Source organism: Carex rostrata, chromosome 19, assembly GCF_964058835.1.
Source record: "Carex rostrata chromosome 19, lpCarRost1.2, whole genome shotgun sequence".
In the NCBI taxonomy this organism is placed as follows: Eukaryota; Viridiplantae; Streptophyta; class Magnoliopsida; order Poales; family Cyperaceae; genus Carex; species Carex rostrata.
The window spans coordinates 2,553,898-2,567,277 of NC_135936.1; the positions used below are offsets into that span (position 1 = coordinate 2,553,898).

Genomic DNA, 13,380 nt, shown 5'->3' on the forward strand with positions numbered 1-13,380 from the left:
GGTGGAGAAATTGTTATTTATAGAAAATATTATAAAATAATAGAAGAGAAAGAGAAAGAGTACTTTTAATTTAGATGCATATATAGATATATATGGGAAAATTTTCTCACACTTCTGAATCGAAAAATTTTATTCCGCTTTACAGTATTCCTTTTTTTCTTTTTTCTTTTTTTCTTTAGACTGTTTTGGATCTTTTGTAATCTCTATACACCGGTAAATAATGTTTTAAAATATGCATGTAGAAAACTACTACATGTTGTATATATGAATTTTAATGCATACTTATATATGTGGAATAATATATTAATATCAACAGTTCTTTCAATTATGAGTCATTACAAGTTAACAAAATAATGTCCATTCATCTACTTTAACAAATATGAAAAGTTGCAAATCAAATACTATTAAAATGATTAAATAAATTATAATATGAAGTCCATTCATCTAACTAGAAAGGTTCAAAAGGCAGTGATCATACATTAATATGCAAATGATACGGTTCTTATTGCAAACACAGAGGTTTCTTTCATGTGATTGATTAGGGTAAGGCTAGGATACCATCCCTTACCAGTCCTTTTCAATTACGGTGCTATAGCGTATCTGTGATTAGCAACTCTTAGATTGCATTTGATACCAATGCAGGTCGCACACGATTTTGATCAAACCGCATGCTATTTCGATTGGAGTAGAAACCTTAATTGACAGGTTCGCGCAATAACATGCGGATGGTGACAGAACCGCATGCGATTGCTCATTTGACCAGAAACTAGATTAAACGAGTAAGAATGATAGAATGTCTGTGTAGGACGCAAAAAACTTGATGGTGGATGGGAGGTGCAAGTAGGTAGAATGCTTTCGGGTTCAATACTCTCACTCTTGAGATGTGGGGGAAAGCACTAAAGTTGAGACATTTTTCCTTTACCCTTCGTTATTCCTTACGGTCCACCCTCAACTGACTTACATTTCATCATCGGTGTCGGGAGCGTTTGTTTGATTGTGGGGACGTTTATCTCCCGACAGGTACAAGCCCTTGTTGTTATTTACATCAATGGGCTCTTCTAAGCCTTATGCTGAATACCTCAAGGCATCCCGGGATTTGTGCCTATTTTTATGTAAATTGGATAATAGAGCTAAAAAGAGGGGCTCATATATGATTTGGTCGAATTAGGTTGACTTTAGTCAGATTTGATTGACTTTGTGTATGTGTGTATGACATGATGCATGATTGTATTTCTAAAACATGCAAAAATGTGTCAAATATGTTAATTATATGACTTATGTTTTGAAAATATATCTAAATGTCATTTTTATATTTTATTTATAAGTAATGATTTTGTCCCCCTTGAATCTGTCCTCTAAATGTCCTCCGCATCTCAATGTCAGTTTTCAACGTAGTAAACAAACTAATCCTATCCATATTAAAAATATATATATATCAAGAAAAATAAGCACATAAAACATACCATCACAAAGGCATAGGATTCACCGCCACGACCAAATGGTGACTAGCGGCGGATCTACGTCTCCCACGGTCACATCATCCGCCATTTTGGCCTCCTCTCTCACAACACTCGCTCTCACCCTAAGCAGCTCCAACTCGCCTCCCTCCTGGTGGGAATCCGTTCGACGGAGGTAGATAGATGCTTCAGATCCTCTTCGCTGTGGCTTTCTCGGCAGCGTCGCTGAAGCTTTACGTGCCGCCGGTTCAAAACCTTAATCTTTTTGCACAATCCACTGAGGTGGTTGTGTACAAATTTGAGCCCGTCTTCTGTCGCTCCTTTCGTCTCTGCCTTGGCCTTCACCGGATCTTCTCCCGTCTCTCGCAGGCCTTGAGGTAGAAAGGGATTCAGCCGTCTCCTCAATTACTGGATGGTTCGGTGATGAGTCTCCTCCGTTTGATTGATATCATTCGGTTAATTTGTTTAGAAAAATCAAGTTAGAAAACTCAATTGAACAGCTGGGAATATTATTGAATTGTTCGGTAATTAAGGATGAGGAGAAACCTGGTTTGATTCATTTGATTTGGTAATGGGATGTTTCTTTATTTTCTTTTATTTTATTTTTGTTTTTTAGTTTAGTTTTTTTTTCCCTTCTACGGTTAATAATTTTTTGTTGTTTAAGAAAAGAGGTGTATAATAAAATTTTAGATATTCGAAGGTTTGGTTCAAGTTACTTTACAACATAAGAATTGATACTTTAATGTGTAAGTATGAATATTTAAAATTTTAGATATTAATATATTTGAAAAATACTTGATATATTATTTATTTATACTTGTGCGTATAGGTATCGACTTGCACCTAATTTTTTCAGAAATATGTTAAGTATCTTAAGTATGAATATTTACGAGATATGAATACTTGAAAGACGAATAATCTGAAAGTACTTCATCATAGATCTCATTTGAAAAATAAACTTATGTATAAGACATTCGTGCTTTTATATTCACAAAATTCTTCATAGAACATCAGTATATTAGTGGGATTAAATAGAAAAAAAAACACATCGAAAAACGTGTAAAATATGGATGTGTGATAAGAGAGATGAAAGAAAATTGATGTCTATTTTTTTAGAAATAATTAATATCTTAGGTATAAATACTTGCATTTTCGAGATGAATACTTGATATTTCAAATATGAATACTTGAAATTTTATAGATAAATACTTCATCATGGATCTCATTTGAAGAGAAAATTACGTAGAAGACGTTCGTGGTTTTAAATTCGCAAAATTTCTCACAAATCATCAGAAATATTAACGAGATTAAACGGAGAAAAAAAACCCAGTTCTAAAAAGATATAAAAGATAGATGTGTGATTAGAGAGAAAAGAAAGTTGATGTCCATTTCTTTTTTAAATACTTGAAGTCTTAGGGATGAATACTTAATATATTATATAGTAATACTTGTGCATATAAGTATCCATATATGTGCACAGAAGTGTCTATAAGTATCCATCACCACCCCTTAAGTCCGATCGCGATACCTCAAGTCGTGATTCAGCGGCCTTCACCACCACTCCTGTGCTGCCTAAGCGCTCCGGCATTTTACTAAGTAAGTATGAATAATAACACTTTACTAAGTAAGTACGAATACTCGACATTTTAGAGAAGAATACTTACACACTGAGTTATGAATACCTAAATGATGAAGAACTCGGAAATACTTCATCATGGATCTCATTTTAAAGAGAAAATTACGTAGAAGATGTTTGTGGTTTTATATTCGCAAAATTCCTCACAGATCATTAGAAATATTGATGAGATTAAACGGACAAAAAAAATCCACTTCTAAAAATATCTAAAAGATTGGTGTGTGATTAGAGAGAAAAGAAAGTTGATATCCAATTTTTTTTTAATATTTAATGCCTTAGGTATGAATACTTAATAATAGGGTAATACTTGCGCGTATAAGTATCCACTACTCCAAATTTGATCTTTTGCAACGACTTATTGCAACTAATAGACTAATTAGTTGCATTAGATTAATTATATTGCTACTATAATAATTAGTTGCGATAGAATATATTTATTGCAACGAAATAATACCAATTGCAACAAGTAAATTTGGTTGCCCGTCAAAAGATTATTGCAACCAATTTATCTTATTGCAACCACATGGGCTGGTAGCTAAGTCTGTGTCCAGATCAAATACTTTGGATCACTTGGTCATATTTTAACTTTCATTGGGGGTAAAGATGCAAAAAGTCCTTTCGTCTTCCTCGCAAGTCGTGACTTTGTTCGTTCCAGACTATTTCTCTTCCATCACCTCCCTTCTCCTCCCTCCGCTCCACCTCCTTCCCACCGTACACACCCTCTCCTTCTCCTACTTCTCATTCGCTCATCTCCCAAAACTCTGCTCTCATCCACACCATTTTTAACCAAATGAAACTCTACACATTCACGTGGTTTAAAGGCTACATTTCTACACACGCTATAGGGACAACGAATTGTGCTGCAAACCCGGCCGATTCAGGCCGGAACTGGCCCAGTCGGACCAGAATCGACTTTACTGATCCTATTTTGGACCTATCAATCCCCCCGCCTTCTTTGTCGACATCCAATATCGCCTTCAGGTAGCTGTTCACCCAATCGTTACCCACCATATCTCGACTGAGAGAGTCTCGCCTGATCGATCAAGAAGAGTGAGATGAGAGATAAAAGAGGAAGGTGTTGCTGTGTGAGCTGTCCAGGAAAATCGAGCTGCTTCTTTTTCTCTCCTGCTCAACATAAACAAAACAGACTCCAGTTACAATGACAATTTTGTCTCACCGCCAGATCGGACTAATTCTTAATTTCAAGTATTTTTGCTTCATGCTTGTCCGTCCGATTAATTTTTAATTTACTTCTAATTTTTTTTTAAACTAGTTATAGATTTATTCCTCCAATTTCACAAAACAATACTCCTGCGTGGTGACAATTAACAAACGAGTAAATAAATAATATTTATCATAATAGAAAGATTCTCATTATAAATTCAGAATGGCATAACATGGAAAAAACTTGAAGTTTTCCTTAAAATAATCATAGGTTTCTCGGAATAGATAAATATAGTACTAACTATAACAGATAAATTTTGCAAATAATATTATTGACAATAATTCCACTTTCAATATAAAAAATATCAAATTTAATTATTACTGTCTTTTTTTGGTTTTACCACTTGAACTTGACATATATCAAATTAAAAATTTTGAATTATTTATAAAAAAAATTTATACCACCGATCTATATTTTAATTTTTTAATGCTATGAATAAAAACGCAAAACAAACTTCTATATAGTTTCATGAAATTTAGACACACATAATACGTACTTATTAATAAATCAATGTTTTTGCTTAGAATTGACCGAGTTTAATCAAAATTTCAAGACCAAAAACCGCAAATTATTACCATATTACCCCAAAATATTTAAAACCAAGCATAATCAATTTTGTCAAGATAATACTTAATATATTTCACATCCTACTTAAAGAAAACCCAATATTTATCTTGATTTGTTCACATAATTTGTTCACATCCTACTTAATATATTTCTCAATTATCTAGAACCAAGCATAATTTGTTCACATCCTACTTAATATATTTAACATCCTACTTAAAATAAGCCAATATTTCTCATGATGCTTTGCAATAAGCAAAATTACAGTACTTCTAGTAAAAAACTCCAATATTTCTCAAAATTACAAAAAACACTCAATTAATTGCAAAATTGAATGCCAAGATACAAAAGTTCATATTCTAAAGCAATGCTATCCGGACCAATTGCAAATTTGAGAAATATTCAATGTTATAAAAAAATATTGTAATTAACTTTTGACTTGTTGATTGCAAAATGAAAAATAGAAAAGAAAATTCTCTCATGGTACAGCATTGAGCATTCAGAGCCTGCCATGAAGACATGAGAAACACTATACCCTAGATCGATCGAATTGAAATAAACTGGACTCTCAATTTCATCATTTAAGGCGTTATTTGCTTGACTGCATCTGCTGCCGCCTCAAGTCTAGCACACGAAACCTAAACACAAGTTTTGAAAGCCATTATCTTCAACTCGAAAAAAGAAACAAGAAAAGAAAAGCATACAAGAACGATGCCATGCCGGTATCAATACGGATACTGGTGTCACTTGAGGTTTAGCAAAAGCCCAAAACAAAATTGAAAATAAAAAAAGATCCAATTGTTGGTAATCTTTTGGTATTCGACTGCTGTACTAACAGGTGGTACTGTGGTTCTCATTTGCAACCGTCTAATACCTCAAACGAATCTCTTCAGTGACCATGTCTTTCACCTCGTCAGAAGTGGTAACAGGAAATGGTAAGGAACGGCTTAGAGGGTTCAGCACCTGAACATTCTCTAGTGCAACCTGCATTAAGTTTGGTCTGATTTTTGGGACCCATTCAGGTTCAAGTCAAGTGAGACCAGCATGATTAGGTTTCTAATATTGAAGTCATAACAAAAACATCTTATAAGTAAAACACTTGATTCTATAGCTAGGTTTTACCAGAGGCTCACAAGCAATCCAATCAACAGGAAATTCATCTGAATGACCAACATCCACTTGATTGATCTGCTAAGATATAGAAAAACAGAAAAGTAAGATAAGAGATATGCTTAGACGCCCTCCCAAGCATCCTTTCCACCTGCACCGACTTTTTATTGTTCATTGACTGGCGTGTACCACAACTTATTTTCTGAAAATAAAAGAAAGAAAAAAAAAGTAAAATTATGAGAGGTAACAGTAACAAATACTAAAAAAACAGTTGAACTCTCAGTAACAGTACTGATGCATCATACCCCACTGGTACAGGAGTCCGTATCCTCTGAGATATCTCAAATTTTCAGTTTACATAAAACTGGGCCATCTTTTTTACAATGCCTATTCGGAATGCAAATTCCTGGTACATTTATGGGTATGGTTGGCTCAAGGGTTTTCCATGGAACAGCAGCCAAGATTTCAGAAAATATGTACACACAGGTATCATACAGAATTGAATAATACTGGTACAATAAAAAGGTATACTGTAGAAATATGTACTTAAGTGTATCCTTCTCTGCCCCTATACAACCTCAGTATATCAAAAAAAAAGGATTATGCTGTAGAAACTTAAATGTCAATCTGATTATGTTATGACATTCAGTTCCTATATTGCGCATGAGTGAAATAATTTCAATTCTTTGATTCTAACTACCAACATAAAACTTTTTATTTATTTAATTTAAAGTGGTAGTAGATGCCTGACTATTACTAACAAATTAAGGCTCAATTTGATTAAATTGGACTTAACTAAACCATTATGATGAGAGAAACTAGACTTAACTGAACTATTATGTCAAGCCTCTGCACCGTCTCGTCCCTCTACAGGGACAACCTCGTCACATCCTCTCTTGAGATAAATTCTGAATTGGATGATTATGAAAAAGCTATGCCCAAATGATTAAAAAAGTGACTATATTTTTAGTTGGATTGTAAATTGGCAAAACTATGCCCAAATGATTAAGCAAATGCTCATTATTTGGTATCAAGCAACTATAAGAGGAGCTGCCCATACCAGTGAAGTAAAAACTACAGAAAGTTCAGTGCATATCTTTTTAAGTAAATAACGGTTTAAGGTTGAGGGACTGTACCGATCTTGAAGAAGCGCATGAAAGGCGGTGGGGTGGGGCGCGCTTCAAAGATAGGTGCCAATTGGGAGAGGAAGAACAGGAACGGGAAGAGGCTTCGCGGGAGGGAACGGGAAAGGCAATTTCAGCTTGATCAATCTAGACGGCGGAGAAGATTCGATCATGAATCTGCCTTGGTGTTTCCGACGATCAGGTTTCTTCTCTCCCTTTGAGAGTATTTGAGAGTATTTGAGAGGAGGGGAGGGTTTGGTGTTTGGTGTTTGGCTTTCGTTAAAAATAAATTGAAGCAGACAACACACATATTAGGTAGAGAAAAAGATAACGGAGCTTTTGAGTCCAATAAGATTGAGCACCGTTCGATCTGTATTAATATATGTGCGCACGAAAATTGAACATTTACACACGGATATTGAAGTAGAGCGCACGCATCTTAATTTAGATCGAATGGTGTTAATTGTCATCGAACCAAACGACCATCCATATCTCCCTGCGTTCAGACAAAAAAAAAAGATAAAAAAAGGAGGAGAGACGGTTTTAGCAGGGAGGGCAGAGAATTGGAGATGTCCATTAGTAATTAGAACAACACATCATCTATCAAACGGTTCAGATTTGAAGTATGTATGGCCCTTTGATGTTTTAATATTCTGTCGGCTTGATGGATGGGTAAATAAAAATAAAATTTCACCAAATTTCGCTACAGGAAAATAAATTCAGTGCTCTTTAATTTCAACGGTTCTGATCGATCAATCGACGATGTGTTTACGTGCGCCTTCATTAACTCACAAAGCAAGAGTTTATGTTCTATGTAATATAAACTCTTGCTTTGTGAGTTAATGAAGGCGCATGTAAACACGTCGTGGATTGGTCGATCTGAACCGTTGAAATTAAAGAGTACTGAATTTATTTTCCTGTAGCGAAGTTTGGTGAAATTTTACTTTTATTTACCCATCCATCAAGCCGACGGAATATCGAAACATCGAAGGGCCATACACACTTCACATTGGATCGAAACTCAGACACAATCAAACTTCATAATTTTTATGTTGGTTATGTTCAATGTTTTTTCTTGATCATTTCATAATTAATTTGGAGTCATTTTACTGCAGATCGACCGTCGATTGTTCACGTGAAAATGAACGGTTCACAAATATTTGTTAAATTTGAAGAGGCAAATAATGATGAAAGTTTATAAAATTGATAATTATAAGCATGATTTGGTCATAGAAAATGTAAATAATTTTAAAAGATTTGTTTGAATTTTTTTCATATCATTTTCTGTACATACATCAGATAAATGATAAATTTCAAACTCCACACCGTCCGATAGGCAATGAATTGTCCTGATGTGTTTATTTAAAGTGTCTTTATTAGCAGAGCTGTTTCTATTTGATGCAGTGCGCAACCTATCTAATTTAAATAACGTCCAATATATTTAACACACTGTTTGAAGCTAAAAATGCTCTGTTAAAATTTGTACTTCTCAAATTTTTTGTTCTCCCATTGCATCCAGAGAAGATTTAGACTCACATCCCTCCATTTTTTTTCATTTTCCCTCCTATTTTTTTTTTCAGCAAATTCGATTTCCCTAGCATTTTTCCCAAATCCCGGCCTTCTCTATCAATTCCTTTAATCATGCCTTTCTCTCAGCCGCCTTCCCTCACAGACAAAGAACCCTAATCCTATCCCCTCTTCCACAAAATAGGTCATCGGATTCCTCTCAAAACCTCCTCTTCTCTCAATCCGCACCTTCTCATCTCCTCCCGTATCCGACCAAGACACTGAAACCGCTCCTCGTTCACACCGCCTCCTCTCTACCTCTAGTCCTCTATTCGCCATGCATACACCGCTTTTGCCCTCTTCTCCCCTTGTCGAAACCTAACCCAAACCCTAATTTCACGATAAGTGCTTTTCCCTCTTGGCTGGAAATAATTACTTGCTCAGGTTGGTTTTCTTCCTCTCTTTCTCTTTTTGATATCCTTTGATTAGCTAATGAATTTAAATTTCTTTGTTTATCAGCTCGCCGAAATAGTTAACCAAGACAAGTTGTTATTTGATGAAATTATTGTAGAATTATTGACCAAGTAAAGGGGAAGAAAAGGGCGAATCAGGATTCATTCTCGATGGATTCCCGTAAATTCAGACAAGCTGTAAGTACTTTCAACTTCCTATCCTCGGTTTTTTCTAATAATTCAAAATACCAACTAACCTGACAGTTGGATGTTATTTGCTCAACATTTGAAAACTTTGGTCTATTTTTTTTGCTAAGTTAAATTAATTATTTATGAAATCCACATCCAAACCAGCACATGTTTAATTACATGATTGTTAAATTTTAGGTGGTCATGGAGAATGGAATTCTTCAACTCACCTTGGCGAAGCCCCAAGGCCATATCATTTCCAGTCCTATTTATATAGGGAAAAATATTTCCATGCTCAATTTATCAAGGATTAGAAGTAAAAAAAATGATGACTATTAATTGCAATTACTATGAGCATATTAGAAGAACATACTTTAAAATAAAAGTTGAAACAGAGAACCAGAAGCCAAAGTAAATTATTTTGGCACTAGACATTGAGGCTGGAGTGAAGTTTTTTTTTTTTTTTTTTAAATAGGACTGGAGGGAAGTTGATTATTTGATATTGCAGTAGTAGTAGACCAACCTGATGGTAGTTGGGTACTATTATACATGCAAATGAGATCATTTATTCAAGTTCTACTATTTCTTGTTTTCTATTATTTTTGTTCCTTAAGTTGGAAAGGGATGTGTCATAACTAGAAAAACAATATATCTAATATTGATTTCATGTATACATATAATCTCAATAACACATTGCTAGGATGCAACAATATCATATGATTTGGCTGAATATTATTCTCTTTGTTTTATTATTGCTCATGTGATGGCTTGATTTGTAGGGTAAGCTTGATTAGTCAAATTGTTTTGGAGCTCAACTCAATTGAGGTTGGTTGGCAAAAGTAGGGAAATGCAGATTTACTTGGACAAAAAAATAACCTTAAATTCTTGATTAAGTCATGCTTGCCTAATCACTACTGGTGTATTTTCTAATAATTAATTTTTGAACTGCTTGGTTTGTGTGGATGCTTCATAATCTGTTATGATTGAAGAGTGCATAATGATTTGGCTCAGTCATGCGGAGAATTGTGTCTTTGCTGTTGCCAACGAAGGTAGATTCTCATATTCAATATTTCTGTTCTACAATATCTTTAATCCATTGAAGTATGTACATGTTCCCAGGATCACCATGCCAAATATTGATGTCATATCAATCAGGTGTGGTACTGGAACTGGACCTGTAGTAGGCATTACAGGAAGTGTACAGGTTGGGTATCAGTACCTTATCATATTTTCTCAGACTTCTATTTTTCTATGCTTAGTGTCAAATTAACTGAAGCTCATTTCTAGTATTGGTTAGCCACATTAAAAACATCATTTTAAGTATTGGCGCAGAATCTCATTCAAATGGTATTGGTACAACTTAGTGTGTTCCTTTTAATGGTGCTATTTTCTTGGATACATAAAGAGCAATTCACCACATGTATGTATTTTTTAATGATTTCTATTGCATGGCCGAATTTGTGAGGTGTGTGGTGAAGTTGGACAGATCAACCCTGGTTGCAGAACAGCTTCCGAGCACATGTATGTATTTCTTAATTCTCAATTTTCTCCTGGTTTCTCTTATCTGTATTAGTTTGATTAATCTAAAAACTAATTTTTTTAACCAACTAATCTCAAAATTAGAAAATAACTAAAGAACTACAGAAAACTATTTGTTGTGAATATGGTATAAATTATCTTACTAATGCTACCAGTATTTCAATTGAAATTCATACAATAATCAAATTTAGGCATCGATGATTTTGCCATCTCAATATGTTGTGTTTATCTAAATGTTCATACCAAGTTAAATTATTCCAATTTCAATTTAACTTCCTATATTTTTCTTTTCAACATAAACAAGAGATTATTGAGAATAATGACGTGACCATCCATCAAGCCAATTGCCTCCAATCGCTGTATTTTGGAATTCGACAAATGATGAAGGTGCTATATATTGTTCTTTATTTTTTATCCCTTAATCTCATGTAACAGAGAAGTACAGACTCATATAAAGAAGGAATGCTTGAAATGATATTTTTTATGCCTTTATTGCAGGCGCTTAATTGCATTAGCCTTCGGGTTGTGCTCGATGTGGACAATGATATGTACGTAAATGGACATTTAAATGATTGCTCTGTTCTTGATAAGGTAGTAATTTTATTTTAGTTTAACTTGTTTCCTTGAGGACTTTTAGGTAATTGGGGTTGGGTTTGAAATTTGGACTGAAGCCTATTTTATATTCTTATTTATTTGTTCATTTTAATTTGTAATGTATTATTATTATTTTTAAACAATAAAAAATACTTTTATCTTGGTTTTCTAAACTCTTTGAGTCAACAAATGAATATTAAGGTAATTTTTGTTTGTTTTTGTATGGCAATCATTTTGTTTGTTCCCTTGTACCAGTTATTGTTTGGTTAGTAGTCAGTACCATAGCAGTGAGGCATTTGGTTCCCAAAGTATGCACTAAGCTTGTTAATACTTAATTTGGTCTTCAATGCTGAAATGAACTGTTACTCAAGGGCAGAGGCAGGATTTCGGACTATGGTGGTTAGTATGTACAGAAGTTACTAACTTTGGTTTTTGGAAAGGTATGGGGTCATTTGGTGTTGCTATCCATAAGGTTCGCACTTAGGATGAAGACATTGCCTTTAATTTCTGCACTACTGTTGAAAAATATATATATTTCAGGTCTCTCGTCCCTATCTCTTTGTCACTCAGTTTTAGTTCATTCTCTGAATTTAATTAGTTTGCAGAAGGCAAATTTATCAAATTATATATATTTTTTCAAGGTTGACATTGCTTGCAATTTGAGGGAAGCGGTTAGTAAATTATCTTTATAATTGATCTATATATTTTTGTTTCTATACATAAAAATACTTGAAATAATGATCATCTGGTATATTTGACAGATACAAGCCGTTAATGAGTTTTTAGGTGCTTTTGAGACCGAACAGAACGGCATGATTAAAGGTGAGGCAAACCACATATATATTAAGTGTTGTATATTAATGATTTCTCATCACTTCATATTATTTAGATTTTGCTGGGGCCTAATGGAATCCTTCCCTTTGTTTTTGTCTTTGTTTATAGAGAAACATCTGATGTCTTAACCTTCTTCATCATGCCTGTTATGGTTATAATTAACCTTCAATCAACCAATTAAATATCAAGGTCGTATATAAATTAGAGCCGACCTTGATACTTACCACATTAGTCGCGGCTATTTGTAAAGGTCTGAACCTGACCCTGAAGTTCTTGACTTAGCATATCAGTTTCATTAGACTTTCTGAACTAGTGCCAACTGATAGCAAAGTAAAAGGTTAGTTTAACCATTGTCCTTGCATAATGAATAATTGCTTTTTGTATGCATATGCAGGATTTCTTAGAGGAAATATATTAACTATCAATCTAGCTCGGCGGATTTAATTGGAAGTGATTCAATGAATAAGCTGTCAATTCTTTTCAATCTCTATTGTATATTTAGAAGATTTGTTGGCCGAAGAGAAGAGCTTTACTGAGGAACAAGTTATTTTAATTTTAACTAGATATATAATGTCTTAATCTATTTTTGTCCTCTTTAGATGATAGTGTGGCCTCTTTTCTTTTGTTATTATCACTGAATTTGAATGATAGATATTAAATTTTATGAAAGTATTTTTTGTTAATTATTGTCTCTATTTATATTATAATTTCCAGAATATCAAATTATAATTAATGGAATAGTTAATTACAACGAATATATTAGAATTACGTTTGCATATAAATTTTGTTGCATTAAAATATTTATGGTTGCATTAGATTTTATTAATTGCAACCAAAATTTTGTTGCATTTGAATTATGTCTGCATATTAATTTTGTTGCATTAGATTTATAAATTGCAACTAAAATTTGGTTGCATTTAATTTACATATTGCAACTATATGTTTCGTTGCAATATATTATCTTATTGCTACTATTTTTCGGTTGCGACAAATGCGCAATAGCAACCATTTATTTGGTTGCAATAGATTATTGCTACGCATTTTATGCAACTAAAATTTGGTTGCAATAATTGGACAAGTTGCAACTATGGATTTCGTTGCGATATATTATTTTATTGCTACCCTTTTTTGGTTGCGAATACCATTTTAT

The 13,380-nt window shown here is 33.7% G+C and overlaps 1 protein-coding gene and 1 long non-coding RNA gene across 18 annotated transcripts; one reads left to right on the top strand and one right to left on the bottom strand.

The window, feature by feature from the left end:
- Positions 1-5,152: 5,152 nt before the first annotated feature.
- LOC144571704 (uncharacterized) lies at positions 5,153-7,375 on the bottom strand. Of its 3 annotated transcripts, none has more exons than XR_013517559.1 (4): positions 7,129-7,375; positions 6,005-6,194; positions 5,757-5,882; positions 5,153-5,520 (listed from the first exon to the last, which is right to left on the bottom strand). It is a non-coding gene; the product is annotated as an uncharacterized LOC144571704 (long non-coding RNA). The 3 variants fall into 3 exon arrangements; XR_013517560.1 differs by lacking the exon at positions 5,757-5,882 and adding an exon at positions 6,822-6,900; XR_013517558.1 differs by lacking the exon at positions 5,757-5,882.
- A 1,343-nt stretch (positions 7,376-8,718) lies between these two features.
- Positions 8,719-12,974, top strand: LOC144571306 (uncharacterized). Of its 15 annotated transcripts, XM_078320553.1 has the most exons (10): positions 8,719-9,066; positions 9,194-9,272; positions 9,462-10,088; positions 10,253-10,312; positions 10,729-10,784; positions 11,107-11,189; positions 11,301-11,393; positions 11,837-12,067; positions 12,158-12,218; positions 12,625-12,974. In XM_078320553.1, the coding sequence occupies exons 6-10, from the start codon at positions 11,181-11,183 to the stop codon at positions 12,672-12,674; spliced, it is 444 nt and encodes a 147-aa protein (XP_078176679.1). In that variant the 5' UTR covers positions 8,719-9,066; positions 9,194-9,272; positions 9,462-10,088; positions 10,253-10,312; positions 10,729-10,784; positions 11,107-11,180; the 3' UTR covers positions 12,675-12,974. The 15 variants fall into 15 exon arrangements, 10 of the variants coding, with proteins under 10 accessions (XP_078176679.1, XP_078176678.1, XP_078176674.1 ...); XR_013517481.1 differs by having other exon boundaries at positions 9,462-10,784; positions 11,837-11,936; positions 12,038-12,067; positions 12,625-12,963; XM_078320552.1 differs by having other exon boundaries at positions 9,462-10,312.
- The last annotated feature ends 406 nt before the right edge of the window (positions 12,975-13,380 follow it).

Excerpts from the sequence above, each read along its gene's own strand:
- LOC144571306 (XM_078320545.1), top strand. The coding sequence starts at position 11,019 with ATGTTGTGTTTATCTAAATGTTCATACCAAGTTAAATTATTCCAATTT. Across the intron at positions 11,394-11,836 it reads ATTGCTCTGTTCTTGATAAG|GTATGGGGTCATTTGGTGTT; the intron begins GTAGTAATTTTA and ends GTTTTTGGAAAG. Across the intron at positions 12,219-12,624 it reads ACAGAACGGCATGATTAAAG|GATTTCTTAGAGGAAATATA; the intron begins GTGAGGCAAACC and ends ATGCATATGCAG.